The sequence below is a fragment of the Natrix helvetica genome (genome assembly GCF_964273705.1).
Source record: "Natrix helvetica genome assembly, chromosome: 1".
In the NCBI taxonomy this organism is placed as follows: domain Eukaryota; kingdom Metazoa; phylum Chordata; class Lepidosauria; order Squamata; family Natricidae; genus Natrix; species Natrix helvetica.
In genome coordinates, this window is record NC_138548.1 from 284,294,810 (window position 1) to 284,311,074 (window position 16,265).

Consider the following 16,265-nt stretch of genomic DNA (forward strand, 5'->3'; position numbering starts at 1 on the left):
TATAGTGAGCCACATGCAATCACCAAAGTCTTTGTTGTACCACTTCAAGAATTGCAATTTTTAAATTAATTGATTGATTGCATTTCAGTGCCCATAGGTGAAACCAGAGCATAGAAAAGAATTCTATGCAATTATTGTGTAGTGATTTTTTAAATGCGAAAGTACAATCAATGGACAGAATAACAGAGTTGGAAGGGATCTTGGTGGTTTTCTAGTCACTCTATGCCCATTGATGGCGAACCTATGGCACACGTGCTCTCCCAGAGGCTTGAGGAAAGCCTCCGTAGCCTGGGGAGGGTGAAAAACGGCCCACCCGGAAGTTCCAGAAGTCCAGAAACGTGGTTGTTTCTGACCTCCGGAGGACCTTTGGAGCGTGAGGAGGCCATTTTTGCCCTCCCAGAGGCACAAGGAAAGCCTCCAGAGCCCGGGGAGGGCAAAAACAACCCCCACCACCGTGGTGCAGGAGGCTGAGTACGCCATGCCCACCCAGCAACCAGGCAGAGAACCGGTTGCCAAAATCTTTGAATGTGCGCATGCGCAGGGGAAGTGTCACATGTGCAGGGGATGGGGAGCATTGCATTAAGGGTGTGGTCACATGGGTGTGATTTCTGCACGTGAAGACAAAAAGGTTAGCCAACACTGCCCTATACCATTCTAGACAAGTTTTGGGAGTAAATAGATGTTTATATGTGGCCCTTCACAAAATGTCAGTATACACTATATAAAAATCTCAGGATGGGAATACAAAAAAAATAGATGATTCTTCTGTAGGTGTATAGAGAATAGGGGGTCTGAACTTTGTAGGAGGCAAGGGCTAAGAGACACAAATATTCTTGCAAAATTCTTTCTCAGCAAATTTAGAGTTTGGAAGCACAACATAATCATATTTTAATCTTCTTGTCTTGATATGAATGTATCAGGTTATTATCTCTGGATAAACTGGATCAAAACAAAGGGATGGCTACACTCTTTGGGAAGATTTACAGAACAGATCAGACTCTTTACTTTGGCAATAGTAACTTTTCATATAAGATTCCAGTTTAGAAATTAGAAACTTTCCTGTGTCCTCTGAGACTTTGTCATCTAAATTATTGCTTAGTGCAATTTGGACTAAAAATGTGTTCATATAACTGCTTTCTCTTCTTTGGAGGAAATATGAAATAAAAGGCATTACTCCAGGGGTGGGATCCTACCAGTTTAACAAGCGGTTCGCTGAGGGTGTGTGCACTTCACTCACACATGCACCTGATGCACATTGTGCATGTGTGCACAGGTTACAGAAAAATCATTTTTCGCCTTAATGCTGAGGAGGATAACAGCTGAAGTGCAGCAATCCATTCTGCCACGCCTGTCAGCTGGGCTTCAGAAAAGGGAATATAGTTGAGTATAGCGCAGCGGTGGGCTGGGCGGGCCCAGCTGAAAGTTGGAGTGAACTGTTTCGCTTCCAACTGACAGTTGGAGCGGTTGGTTCTCCCGAACTAGTAGAATCCCACCCCTGCATTACTCACTCAGGGGATAAGAAATGTTGTTTTCCTTTTGTTGATGTCCATCAAAACTTCCTAATACAAAGCAATTGCCTGACGACTATGTGGTAACTAAATATGTACATACTTGCCTTGAATAAATGCTGGTTTTATGGCTTGTCTAAAGTAGGAACTAATCAGTGTTAGTACTATGCCCATATTGCACAAGAAATCTCTTATGCAACAGTTGTTAATTAAAAAAAACAGAGCAAGTGTCTGTGTAGTTCTTGCTGATAAACAGGTCATGACTATGCTGACAAACTCTTAAATTTAGATACAGTATATATTAGATACAAAAAAATCTGGCAGGTCAGTGTGCTATGCATTTTATTGATCCAGGTTTTCTCAAATGGAAGGCCAATCCAAATAGTATCTTCATTTTAAGATGCTATAGTAAACTACAAAATGTTATTCTTCGTTTTACACAAAAGGGCAAAATTAGTTTGAAACTTGAATACACTTATTCCCTTCCTTTCTCCTACATCTACAACTTTCTCTGTTATTCTATCATTATGCTTTGAACTTATGCAGTGTTCAAAAGAGTTATTTGCACCAATATTTCAATAAAATTAACATTGTCTATATATCTCCTTGCTGCCTCAGATTTGCCGCCAGATATGGCAGTCCAAATTACAAGTCTATTTTATGTGGTCTTAATGAATCAATTTACATTCAGTCTTTTCAGCAACGCTAAAGATAACAAGAGGTCTCCAACATTCCAAATGCCTATGAATACTCTTTGAGAAAACATGACCACATCACACACAGATGAAGCCACATGAAAAACATTCTTGTTTGACTCTTACCTGCAAGTAATATTTAAGGTCTCCTTAGCATTGATGATATATTCCTCTTCTGTGATGCTGAGAATGGGTGGTGTCATAGAATAGCCACTAACCAGATCTAGGGAGAGAAATAAAAATGAAGTTCATGATACTATCTAATAGATTATCCAATAATGTACTCTTTAACATTAGTATTTAATGTTAGTAAATATGAATACATTACGGATTAGTATCACCTCTATCATATGCGTGTCATGGAATGACTTTGTTTGACCAGGCTTTATATGCCTCAGCTTCTGAGTCCAGACAGAATAGGCCAGATGCTGCCACATGTCATGAAAAACTTTTATGTAGAAATTTTATAAAAGACAAGAGGCATCAGCTTCACTGAATAAAACACTTACACATTATGCACATTCTGGAGGGGGGAGGTTGCACCCAAATATACACAGTGTAAGTGGGGGATGGCTATAGTTACAAATGGCAGGCATTTGGAATGTTTGATGACTAAAGAATCTTTTATGCACAAAAATGGAAAGACACACTGATTCTCACCATAGAAGAATGGATGGTAAAGATGATGGATTGTTTTAATTAAATGGAAGAATTTATCTAGTTCGGTTTCTATTTGGAAACTACTTCTGGAGTTTTTGCTTGAAATTGAAAAAAACAAAACTTTGAGTCTTGGTTTTGATTATTAGAATGGTTTTGTCGTTATAGAAATAGCCTGAAGTGTTTAGAAATGCAAAACGAAAAGAATGAGGTTATAAATTTTTTTGTAATCTACTGCATTGAAAGAAGTTGGAAGTCACTTTTATTTTATTTTATTCTCTTTGCACCCTTCTTTCTTCTCTTATCTTTCTAACTTTTGCTTCTTTTTGCAATTCTATCTCATAATAAACTTTAATATAATTTAAAAAAATAATGTTTGATGACTAGCTTAGTATTATAGATGGCAGAAATATCTTAAGTATTCTGATAATGGCAGAAATATTGCCTCAATATGGCCCCACAGTGCCAGTTCTCATATCAGTGATGATCCTATGTTTTTAAATGTGAGTAGTGTGGATTTGATTTAGTGTATTTTGTAATTGCAGTCATTGTGGTTGGTAAACCATTGTTTGACTTATTGTCAATAAGCATAGTCAGGTTATTGACTATACCTATATGTCTATGCATTTGACTAATTTTGGTTTAACAATTATGGTTAAAAATTCCCAGTTATCATGTGTGAACACAGCTATATTCTTCTCTCATCAATGGAAAAGTTACTAAGCCATTTTTCTCAAACACTGTTTGTTATTATAAATATGGTCTGTCGGCCCTGTAATATTGTACCCCACATTTATTTATGCATGTTTATGGTCCTAGAATACTTTTCACAAATTAATTCTTTTAGACTTTTGGCAAATGGAATCAAAGAAGAAAATGGGTCACCTAATTCTGCTCTTTTCCTCTGATTGCCTCATATTGTTAGAGAAAGTATGGCGATAAACTATAATCATGGTTGCCTAACCATGGTTACAATTCTCCATGCAATCAAAGATCTCTATGAAGACATCTGTATCATGCTCATATTTAAAGACAATTAATCTGCCAATCTGTTCTGAACTCTAAAGAACAGATTACAAAATACCACTCGAACAGAAGATAAGAGTCCTGTCTTTATATACAAGGGTATTGTGGTTTCTGTGATAGAAAACACATAAGGCACTAAAACCTCCTTCTTTCCAGCAAGGAAAATTCATGAGAATGAAGCAGCCTAATATTAAAAGTTCTGGAAGATCTAAAGTTCTAAATGGGGATAAAATAATCTACTATTTATAAATATTATAAATAATTACACCATGGCCAAAGGAATTTTAAATATTTGCACTTCTTGGCCAGAGTATGTTTGCATATATAAAAATGGGAGTTGATGGAACAGGAACATCAAAGAAAAATACAGTTCCTGTCTCTACCCAAAATCAAAATGAATTGCAATCTGGAAAAATAGGTAAGATATTTCTGAGAAGCAAAATAAAGTGTATTTATTCATTTGGAAACTAGAATCCCCATAGATTGGTGAGAAATGTGTCAGTATCATCTAAGATATAAGAATGCTTTGTCCCAAATGTAACTCTAAAAGCTCTTTTTAAAAAAATCTTCCCCAGCGGAAAAGCTATTTGATTAATGTTGATCTACTTTTTATAGATACACCCTCAGTTTTACATGCCTTTTCTGATTTACCTACTCATCTCTCAACAAAGTTTTTCTTGTGGTAAGTGTTGGAGTATTGCAGTAATAATGATAGTAGTAGCAGCAGCTACAACAATATGAAATGGTAGGAAGGAGGCAGACACTTCCTGGATTATTATTTTATTTTATTTATTTATTTTGGTTGTCAAGCATGTATGAGAAAACCAAGTATAAGTATGAATATAACATATAAACATATAAGTATAAGCAGATATATGTATATACATAAGAAGTGAGTACAAATAAATAAATAAATAAACAGTAGGGGAGGGATGATAGACAAGCTGGTGCTCTTATGCACATCCCCTTACAGATGTCTTAGGAATGGGGTGAGGTCCACAGTAGACAGTTTAAGGTTAAAGTTTTGGGGGTTTGAGGATGTAACAAACAGAGTCAGGTAGTGCATTCCAGGCATTGACCACTCTGTTGCCTAAGTCATATTTTGTGCAATCGAGTTTGGAGCGGTTTACTTTGAGTTTGTATCTATTGTTTGCCTGTGTATTATTGCGGTTGAAGCTGAAGTAGTCATTGACAGGTAGGACGTTATAGCAGACAATTATGTGTACTAAGCTTAGGTCAGACTGTAGGTGGCATAGAACTAACTATTCTTTTTTTTTAATTCTTTTTTCAAGGCATTTAGAACCAAGTCTGAAGTTGATTTCCCAAAAGAAACAAACCAACACACTGTTAAAGGAGGTAGAAATACTTGAGATACATTAAAGCCAAATACTAGGACATATGCAGATTGCTGTGGTTTAGGTACTTGATTGGTAATTGACTAGGACCCCTAGAGAGCAAATACCAGTTGAAATATTTGATCTTAGATTGTCACAAGGCATGCCAAAACTCTTAAGGGAAATAAAGAGTGATATAAAAACAAATGACACTCTTATTAAAGCTACACGGATCCCAGTCTTTCATTACTTTAAGAGGAGTAAACTGCTTGCAGTGCAATGTAAATGCAATACCAATTATAAATATGTCATAAGAATTTCTTTTCCCCACCTAGTTGTGTTTAATACTATTAAATTTGGAACACAGGAAGTTGTGATGTGGAGATATCCTCAGAAGCCTATCTGACTTAAAATGTCAAACAGGCATGCTATAAAAGTGTTAATGTTAATAATTTTCAGCAGATTTAACTATAGCATAGGAAAGACCAGTTTGATTTCCTGTGGCAGAGCGTTGCATACAACCAGACAGCTGACAGCTAATAAGGACTATTAAGCAGAAGTCTCCTTTTGATTAGACACTGATTACATCATGGGAAGATTAAACTATTTTTTCTTCCCATGTAGGAGCTTCCAATGGGTCCATCTGAAAACTATTGATACATTGTGAGGTGAATTAACTTTTGAATTAAATAAATGAAGAGAATATCCAGATGATATTGTGTAATCTCCCTGCCTCCTTTGCAGAATGTTGTAAGTGAATCAAGATGTTGTCTTTATAACTCTCCTGTACTTTCCCACCTTTTTCTTTCATCTTTTTTCTTTCCATAAATATTCCGGGGAAAAGATGAAGCACTTGCACAATGTATTTACCTGGAAGCAGCCTAAATCTATTGTTTCCTGTAAGCAGATGCACCATTTATTCTTTTGATTCTCATCAAAAATGAACACAAACTGGCTTTGTATATGGTTACAGCAGCTAGGTTGTTGATTGCGCAACATTGGAAAAAAGATTTTTTACCGACAATTGATCAATGGATTCAGAAAGTGGCGGGGTTCGCCGAAATGGCAAAAATCTCAGCTTTCTTAAAAGGTCAGAAGCAGGAGAATTATACACAGAAATGGGTAAAATGGATTGATTATATACAGAATAAATTTCAGACTAGGAAGTACTATGTAGCCTTTAGGTAAGAATGTTTAGATTGACAGATGATCAGAGTAAATAATATATGGGATGCTTGGAATTGTTAGAGTGGTGTATAGCGGAAGTCAGGGGGGTGGGTTCGATTGGGAGGTGGGGGAGGGTTAGGGTGGAGGGGGGGAAAATATGTATGCATAATAAATTTAGAAGATGGGATTAATGAGATTAATGATATTGCTACTTTAAGAGAAACCTATATTATGATTTATATATGTTTAATTAATTTAGATGATGGGGTTATTGGGCTATTGTTACTTTAAGAGAAACTTATACTATGATTGTTGGGAGGTGAGGGGGCACAATATTTGAATGAGAAATCTATTTTAAGATGGGGGGAGGGGAGGGGGTACAGTATTTGTATGTGATTTACATTATATGGCGGGGGGGGAAAGGGGGAAAATTTGTTTGTATAAAACTTTTTCAATAAAAAAAATGAACACAAACTTGAGCATTTAGACATTTTTAGAAAATACCCACTGACATATGTTCGGGAAAGCAGAAATTCTGGACAAAGAATTTTATAACTATCTGGACCAAACACAAAGGCTGAATCCATGGATCAAAAGGCACCTAAAGCCTAACAGATGCTGATTACATCTCTCAGTATCCATCAGCACTAACTATGCTGACTCTGGCTGATGGAAAGTGGAGTGCAATAACATCTGGAAAGCCATACTTTGCCCAAACCTATAAGTTATTATTTGTACTGTAATTACAACTATAACAGGAATGCTATTACTTGCTAGGAAGAGGAGGGCTACTGAATGAAATCACTGCCTCTTTCAGAAGAAGAATACCAGGGAAAATCTTAAAACTAGCTTAGGCTAAGTCGTTAGCCAAAGAAAGATCAAGGATTTGATATTGTTGTTTCCCCCCTCGGCACAGTAATCTGTTAATGTTGTTGGGGTGTTTTTTACAGTGTTTAACTTGTAAACTATTATGGGTTGTTTCTGAGAGAATAGACTTAGAAACTAACTAATTAAATAAATAAATTAAATGCACTTCAGAAAGAATTCATCCTGTAATATGCTGCCAGTGGTCAGTATAAGGCTGTTAAATTGTTATTTTTGTTTAAATAATCATTTTAGAATTGATTTCATGAAACAGACAGGAACTGTACACTGATGACAGATCCTACAGTGCAATGTGTAGATGTACATGTACATCATGTACATATGCCCACAGAGTCTTGCAATGGAGATTAGATTACATCAGATTATGATCACAATGAAAAAAGAAAAGCACTATGTATATTTTCTTTTATTTTTTAAACTCGAATTTAAAAAGATTATAAATCCCCCCCCCACTTTTAAAGTTCCGCAGGTTAAAAATATAAGGCGTTTTTAATTGTTCATTTCTATTTTTCATTGGTTGCATCAATAGTAAAAGCCCCACCCAAGCCAATCTTCTGAAACTAGAAAAGGAAACTTTAAGCACAATAATGTTGCTCTATTGTTTACAGAGCAAATCATTAGTTTCTGTATTCATAAATGGTTCTGCCAAGCAAGCTGAGGGTGAACGCTCCTAATCCTTTTATGCATTTTAGTAAGCACACGTAAACTCTGAGAGTCCAACAAATTAGTTTTGTACACAGAGAATCCTTCCCTTCGTTCCTTATTGAGTTAGAAATGCAAGTAAGAGAAAAAGGCTATTTCAAACACACACACACACACACACACACACAGAGAGAGAGAGAGAGAGAGAGAGAGAGAGAGAGAGAGAGAGAGAGAGAGAGAGAGAGAGAGAGAGAGAGAGAGAACACTATACAAATGAAAGGGTTAAGGATCACTTTATCCCTGCAGCTATCACTTAACAAGCCTTAGAAGAAAGAAGACCAAACCTTTGGATGTCATACAAAAATGCGTTCTTAGCAATGAAAATAAATGAAAACATTTTTCAGAAATCCCTTGAAAATATTATATTTTTAAATCAAAGTATATTCAATTCATTCTGAATACCAATCCGCACTCTTAATATCATGCTCTGGAGATATTTTCTTCACTTTGGGACCAATTGTGATGTCTGGAAGACTCAGAGCTTTGGGTAGTCAATTACTTGCCAAAGTAAATGCTTAACCATTAACATTTCTGCCATTGCTGTCTTTGTAAGAGACATATTGTTACAGCAATGGTTGGACAACAATATAAATTCTTAGAGGGGAAATGCGTATGGAAATTTGCAAGCAAACTTCAATAGGGAATGAAGTAAGGATAATATTTATTATAGCATTAGAGTTGGATCTTGCACTTCATTCAGGAATTCAAGGTACCTACATAACACTCCATCCTTCGAGTTCTTCCCTCTTCCCAACAACATTCTGAGATAAGTTGGGCTAAGAATAGGCGATTGGTCAAATGTTACCCAGCCAGCTTCTGTGGCAGAGGGTAAAACCTCAGTCTTCCTGTTCTGAGTATTCGCTTCTAACTACTAATGCATTATACTGACTGTCATGGTATCTCAATGTAATAAAACATTGTGAAAAATAATTTTGTGATGACTTGTTTCCTCTTACATAAGGCTTGATAAATGTCTTCCTTCCTGCACTGATCTACACAATTGACAGTCTATGCCCTTTTCCATATATTTTCCAGTTTTGCTGCAATAGCTTCTCTATTAAACTCTTTAAGAGAAGAATTAGATCAGAAAAACAATGAGACAACTGTTCAAAACTTTCTTCTAAGAGAACACATTTTGTTTTTCTACCCTGTTTTAAACAAATAGCGCAGAAAATGTGTTTGGAAATGCAGTACAAAGGGTCAAATGAACAAATATATATTCTCATATTTTTCTCATTGGATGTAGAATTTAAAAATGAGAACCAATTTTTGTTTTGTTTTCATTTTGGAGTACACCTCCCAAACCTAAATTTCCTCTTGATATCAAGCACGTCCCGTGTCCTTGATCGACTTAGCTACAAGCATTCATAGGACTGGCTGTGAAAGCTGTATCACCACTTCTTGCTTCCTTTAACTAAAGGCAGACCATGAAAAACAATGAATGCTGACTGAAATAAGTGTCCCTCCATTCTGTTCTGAGAGATAAAGAGATAGGTTGCCACAGAGATGCCTGTCAGATACGGAACTGGGTGTGGATACAAGGAAGGATGCAAAGTAACAAAGAAATATATTTATCTCCCTCTCTCCCTCTCCCTCTTCCCTCTCTCTGCTTTTATGACCTGTTAGTCAACAACACCATGATAGTATGTGCAGGTTTAGGTTCTAGGATTCCTGCAGATGTATCCTGTCTAATGCTTTCCAAAAGTACAACAGGAAAAGGAACAAACTCTCTGTTGGAATACACCATGTGCCGCTTGGGTGGAGAGAGGGTAACAAAGAGGAAGGAGAACGGTGTAAACAAGGGTAGCATTGATGATTTAGCTTAGAACTCTCTCCTGTAATTTATTTCTATATAGTTTCTTCCTATACAACTGCAAAAGGGACAAGTGTTTCAAAGACATATGTCCCCAGCATCATTGTTCCTTACCTAGTTGCAACAGCTGGAAGGAAAAGTGCCCATTACATTTAAGTTCCTGGCACAAGTTCACATAACCCTTTTTCCAATATAAACACAGCTTCCAAATATTCAGCAAGTGAGTGATGAGCCTGGGCGTGAGGCTTTTATTTACTGTCTTTCTCACATGTGTGAATTCAAAGAAATCTTCCTGTTTGTTAAGACCCAGTTTTAGAAGTTAACACCAATTAGAATTTCAGCCAGAATAGACTCAACTCAGAAATCCCAGGAGTCTGTGGGGAATAAATCAGAAAAAGGACAGAGCACTGGAGATAACCATGCATTGCCATGTGAATCCAGGGTTTCTCAATCTCAGCCATATTAACTTCAATTTCCAACAAGCATCTGGAGTTCTGAGAGTTGAAGTCCACATATATTAAAATGGCCAAGGCTTAGAAACATTACGTAAACTGTAAATGTGACTTTTGAAGAATGAGAAGCGATCGGCTCAAAGCAGAGATGTGAAGGCTTGAAAACATTTTGAAGGGAATTTAGTGTAACTAAGAAAAAAGTTCATATTTTACCTCTCTATGTACAGTATGTATGTATATCCCTGAAAAATGCATGGCAAATTTAAAGTTTTGCCAATAGTTATTGCATTTCTATCTCCCCAAAACATCTTTTGGAGATCAAATCCAAAGTTCTGAACAATCTTAATATAAATATTTAAGTGCATGCTTGTCATTCTTATTATAAAGTTATGTTAGTGGGGTGCAGGTCAATTTATATCACTAAGCAATGTGCAACTTATGATCCCTTGGTTTAGAGCAAGTTTCAAACTAATGTCTTATAGGCACTGGATTTGGTGATCAGATTAGCTTTAAAGTGATAGCAATATTGTAAATCAGATTTCCCCAATATTGGGCACTTCAAATCTTTGATTACAATCCCTCTTCTTCCACCCAACAAGAACAGGTAGGACGGATGGGAATAGTCTGGTTGATCTATGTTGTCAGGCTGAAGAAGGTTGTCTTAGGTCAAAGTGCACGACCTTAGGACCACATACAAAGCTTTCTCTCACTCCTACCCAAATTTGTGTGCAGCCTCATCCAAAAAGTTATTAACAAATGATAGACGAGTTAATTAAAATGATCTCATGTGCAGAATAATCACTTTAACAATGTAGAAACTTTCCTTTTTTGGTTTTTTTGAACTCAGTCTTGACTCCTGGAGAAGACCCTGCAGGAGTTTTTAAATTAGATTTTTAGAAGTAGTTTTTCACTGTTTTTTTTTCCTATGGCAAAGAGAATAACTGGCCCAAAATCACCAAGCTGGCTTTGTGTCTAGGCAGAACATACTGATTTCTAGCCTGCAGTCTTTAGCCATTACACTAAGGTAACTCTTAAGTAGAATCTAGGAACTAAAAAATCATGGAGCTTATGATACACAATTAGTTTGTGTGTGAAACTTAGAATAAGACATAAGTACAATAAAAAATGAGATCGTTGGTTTTTGTGATCATTTCTCAGTTAATGGGTACCAAGAACTCTTCAACATCATCATTAATAATTTGGATGAGGGAATAGATGGGAAACTCATTAAATTTGCAGATGACACCAAGCTGGCAGGAATAGCTAACACTCTAGAAAATAGGCTTAAGATAAAGAAGGATCTTGACAGACTTGAACATTGAGCGCCATCTAACAAAATGAAATTCAATGGTGAAAAAAGTAAGGTTCTACATTTAGGCAAGAAAAACAAAATGCACAGGTACAGTATAGGTGGTACTTCGCTCAATAGTAGTAACTGTGAGAGGGATCTTGGAGTCCTAGTGGACAATCACTTAAATATGAGCCAGCAGTGTGCTGCAACTGCCAAAAAAGCCAACATAGTTCTAGGCTGCATAAACAGAGGGATAGAATCAAGTTCACGTGAAGTGTTAATACCACTTTATAATGCCTTGGTAAGGCCACACTTGCATTGCATCCAGTATTGGTCGCCATAATGTAAAAAAGATATTGAGACTCTAGAAAGAGTGCAGAGAGGAGCAACAAAGATGATTAGGGGATTGGAGGCTAAAGCATATAAAGAATAGTTGCTGGAATTGAGTATGTCTAGTTTGATTAAAAGAAGGACTAGGCGTAACATGATAGGAGTCTTCAATATTTGAGGGATTGCCCCAAATAAGAGGGAGTCAAACTATTCTCCAAAGCACCTGAGGGTAGGACAAGAAGCAATGGGTGGAAACTAATCAAAGAGAGAAGCAACCTAGAACTAAGGACAAATTTCCTGACAAGTTAGAACAATTAATCAGTGGAACAGCTTGCCTCCAGAAGTTGTGAATACTCTAGCACTGGAAGTTTTAAAGAAGATATTGAATAATCATTTGTCTGAAATGGTATAAGGTTTCCAGCCTAAGCAGCGGGTTGGACTAGAAGAATTCCAAGGTCCCTTCTAACTGTTATTCTCAATGTCTATAGATAGTTCTCAACTTATAACTGTAATGGAACTCAGCATTTTCATCTTACATCATGATGGTAAGTTGAGGCATCCACATGACCAAGTTTACTTTTTGCAGTGATTGTTAAGTGAACGCTGCAGTCATAAAGTAAATGCAGGTTTCTCTTGTACATTCTCTTATGACTCCAGTTCAGTTCCTCTTAACCTTTTTTTATTTAATCTAACATAAAAAGTTCTTGAATAATTAATACAATAGCAGAGTTGGAAGGGACCTTGGAGGTCTTCTAGTCCAATGCAGGAAACCCTATACTGTTTCAGACAGATGGCTATCCAACATCTTCTTAAAGACTTCCAGTGTTCGGGCATTCACAACTTCTGGAGGCAAGCTGTTTCACTGATTAATTGTTCTAACTGTCAGGACATTTCTCCTCAGTTCTAAGTTGCTTCTCTCCTTGATTAGTTTCCACCCATTGCTTCTTGTTCTACCCTCAGGTGCCTTGGAGAATAGTTTGACTCCCTCTTCTTTGTGGCAACCCCTGAGATATTGGAACACTGCTATCATGTCTCCCCTAGTCCTTCTTTCTATTAAACTAGACATACCCAATTCCTGCAACCGTTCTTCATATGTTTTAGTCTCCAGTCCCCTAATCATCTTTGTTGCTCTTCTCTGCACTCTCTCCAGAGTCTCCACATCTTTTCTACATCGTGGCGACCAAAACTGAACGCAGTAGGCCAAGTGTGGCCTTACCAAGGCATTATAAAGTGGTATCAAGAACACTTCACGTGATCTTGATTCTATCCCTCTGTTTATGCAGCCTAGAACTGTATTGGCTTTTTTGGCAGCTGCTGCACACTGCTGGCTCATATTTAAATGGTTGTCCACTAGGACTCCAAGATCCCTCTCATAGTTACTACTATTGAACAAGGTACCACCTATACTGTACCTGTGCATTTTGTTTTTCTTGCCTAAATGTAGAACCTTACTTTTGACCTCATCAGGTTGGACTTATGAGTCGTGTAAAATTTGACTAAGCCCAATTCTTCCCTCCTAAGAGTAGATTCTGGCAACTATTTTTATTATTGAACATTATTGATGGAAATGCATAATCTGTCTCTAGTAAAAAACCCAACATATGAGGGAAATATTCATGTGTACCTATCTGATTTCTAAAAGTGCATATATGATTCTAATTATTCTAACTAACAAGTGGAGCTAACATGAAGAAAGAATTACCATAATTTAAAAATCATGCTGCAGTTTCAGCTATACTTGTTTTTTGAAGGTAAGGGCTGGCAGCAGCAGGATATTAAAATCAACAGAATTGATTCAACAGGATACTAAAAAAAAAAAAAAGAGCAGAATTCCACAGATGCTCTATTTCTGGAAACCTGTATTTCCTATGCATTGTTTTCCCTATCCTTGATCTTCCATTTTATGGTTATTTAAAGGGAAACCTGCAAGCAAGGGATTTTTTACAAACTATGGTTTGTCATTATTTAAATATTCCTGTTGCCAGCATTCTTCAATTAACAGATGTTGCTGATTCAGCATATATTCTGCAGTGACTCTCACTACTGTATAGTGGGATGTCATCTCTACTTTTTTGGGGGGGAGGGGTGCCTTTGAGTCAATCTTGATTCCTGGCAACAGCTTGGACAAATTCCTGCAGGTTTCTTGGCAAGATTTCAGAAGTGGTGTCTGTGTGCCTGCATTGCTTGCTTCCTAGGGCTGATAGAATGTCTGGCCCAAGATCACCCAGCTGGCTTTGTGCCTAAGGAAGGACTAGAACTCATGGTCCTCTGGTGTCTAGCCTGATGTCTTAACCATTATATTAAAAAGACTCTCAATCACTACCTATTCCTTATTATACAACATTTGTTACCTGATTGCCGCATATATAGTAGAAAGGATTGTTGCTGTTCTGACAAATTCTAATGTGACTTTTATTAAGGCATGCCCTGACATCCCCCTGCAGTTACAAATTTTATACATGGCCAGCAGTGGCCAGCAAAATTTTTAACTACCGGTTCTGTGGGCTGGTGTGGTGGGTATGGCAGGGGAAGGATACTGCAAAATCCCCATTCCCTCCCCACTCTAGGGCAAGGATACAGTGAAATCTCAATTCCATCCCCACACCCCACTAACCTGCTCTGTTCTGTGCAGTGCAATAGAAGAAGATCCAGCCGATCAGCTGGGATGCGGAAGCAGAGAATAGATGGGGGTGGGGCCAATCAGAGATGGTATTTTCCGGTTTTCCAAACTACTCAAAATTTCAGTTACCGGTTCTCCAGAACTGGTCAGAACTGGCTGAATACCACCTCTGATAGCCAGCCTTAAGTTGCTTAACTGACTGGAAATAAAGGTGGCAGGAGTACTCTCTTTTCAGATCCCAATTTATTTTTTCTGCTTTGGTCATGGTGATGATTTGCTTTTTGGCCCATGTCGTGCTTACCATTACCTCCAATGGGTGGATTCTAGCCCCCCCTTTTTTTTTACTATTCCTGGGAAAGTAAGAACCAATTGCTTCCTTTTCCAGAGGAGGGATTTTGAGAATATACGGTTTCCACTGATAAAAAGTGTATGACCTCTCTTTCACTCCGCCTTAAAGCTGAGCTCTTCCCATCCGATGCTTCTATTCATGAACCAATAAAACAGAAAGAGAATGTCAGCAAAATTTGTGTAGGCCTGGAACATTTGGGGGTGGTGGATGTGAATTGAAGTTCATTAAGGAAGACATCAGCTTAAGGTAGCAGCTCATGCCCCTAACAGCTTTTAAAAGCTTGACGGGAAGAGCTTTTGGATACTGCACAACCTCCAAAAGGCATATGGACATGGAGAAGGAGAAAAATAGCCTGGCGACCTGCAAGGTATTTGCCATATTTATGTTTCTGCCTGAGGAAGGTGCCAACTATGCTTGCACCAAGTGCAAAGTTATTGTGTTGCTGGAGGAGAAAGTAGAGGAGCAGGAAGCCCGTTTTGTCACATTAAAGGAGGAAGGATAACAGCATGTAACTCAGAAGTCCAAGAAAATTAGGAGATGTTCCCCCCTCAGTGGAATTGCACAACCAGTAGAGGAAGACTCACATATTTCTAGAGAAGAGATTTCACTCAGCATCCCATTAACAGTAAGGAGAGAGATTGGATTGTCACAGAAACAAGGAATCTAATCATTTCCTGGAAAAGGCATGTAATGGTGGTGGGTGACTCACTGCTGAGAGATCAGCCATATTGACCAGTATTTCTTTTTCTTGTTTCATGTTGAAACAAATGGCACTGCGAGAAACGAAGGAAGAAATATATCTACAGATTACAAGGATGTAGGAAGGAAAAAGAGTTTTTCCCCTTGAGAGGTAAGAAATGTTCTGCATCCCCATCAAGGCAGGTAAATCATGAAGATCAATTTTAAATGGTTGTCCACAATTTGTTTATTATAATTAATAAACAAAATAAGAACACATCTGGTTAAGCTTACAAAAAATATTGATATAAAGTAAGTAATATGTCAGTGAGTACAACTTTTTCATACTTTAGAATTAACTTTGTCACTGAAAATTTTAGGACTTCAAAAAAGTATCCTGATCTAGTTCAAATCTTTAGGGTTTGTAAATATTTAAGATTTAGTAGGTTGTGTGAATCTACTAATATGTTGCTAATGTACTAATACATTAGCAAACCATTCATGAACTGATTTCCATACTAAGGTTCACCCCCTGCTCCAAATTCAAAACAGATTACATTCAAGTACTGAATGGAAGTAGCAGCTGTTTTGTAAAGGAAGGAAGGACTTAAGAATCCGTTGAAACTGTAAGAATTGCAGTATAATTATGTAAAATGTAAAAGGGATTTATTGTTTAGTTTTCAAATAAGTGGCTGACAGCTCAGAACCCAATGCTTATCAGGAATACATCCAGCCTTCAGAGAAATTTCAGATTCTGG

At 37.3% G+C, this 16,265-nt stretch overlaps 1 protein-coding gene across 1 annotated transcript in view; it reads right to left on the reverse strand.

Annotated features, from left to right (window-relative positions):
- The window catches only part of FLT4 (fms related receptor tyrosine kinase 4), a 92,076-nt gene extending 77,233 nt beyond the window's left edge, over nucleotides 1-14,843 (reverse strand). Inside the window, exons 1-2 of the mRNA XM_081935801.1 lie at nucleotides 14,782-14,843; nucleotides 2,330-2,426 (exon numbers count right to left, since the gene is read on the reverse strand). Coding sequence (XP_081791927.1) covers nucleotides 2,330-2,406 — 77 coding nt within the window. The 5' untranslated portion in view covers nucleotides 2,407-2,426; nucleotides 14,782-14,843. The remainder of the gene's footprint in view (nucleotides 1-2,329; nucleotides 2,427-14,781) is intronic.
- Nucleotides 14,844-16,265: the final 1,422 nt, after the last annotated feature.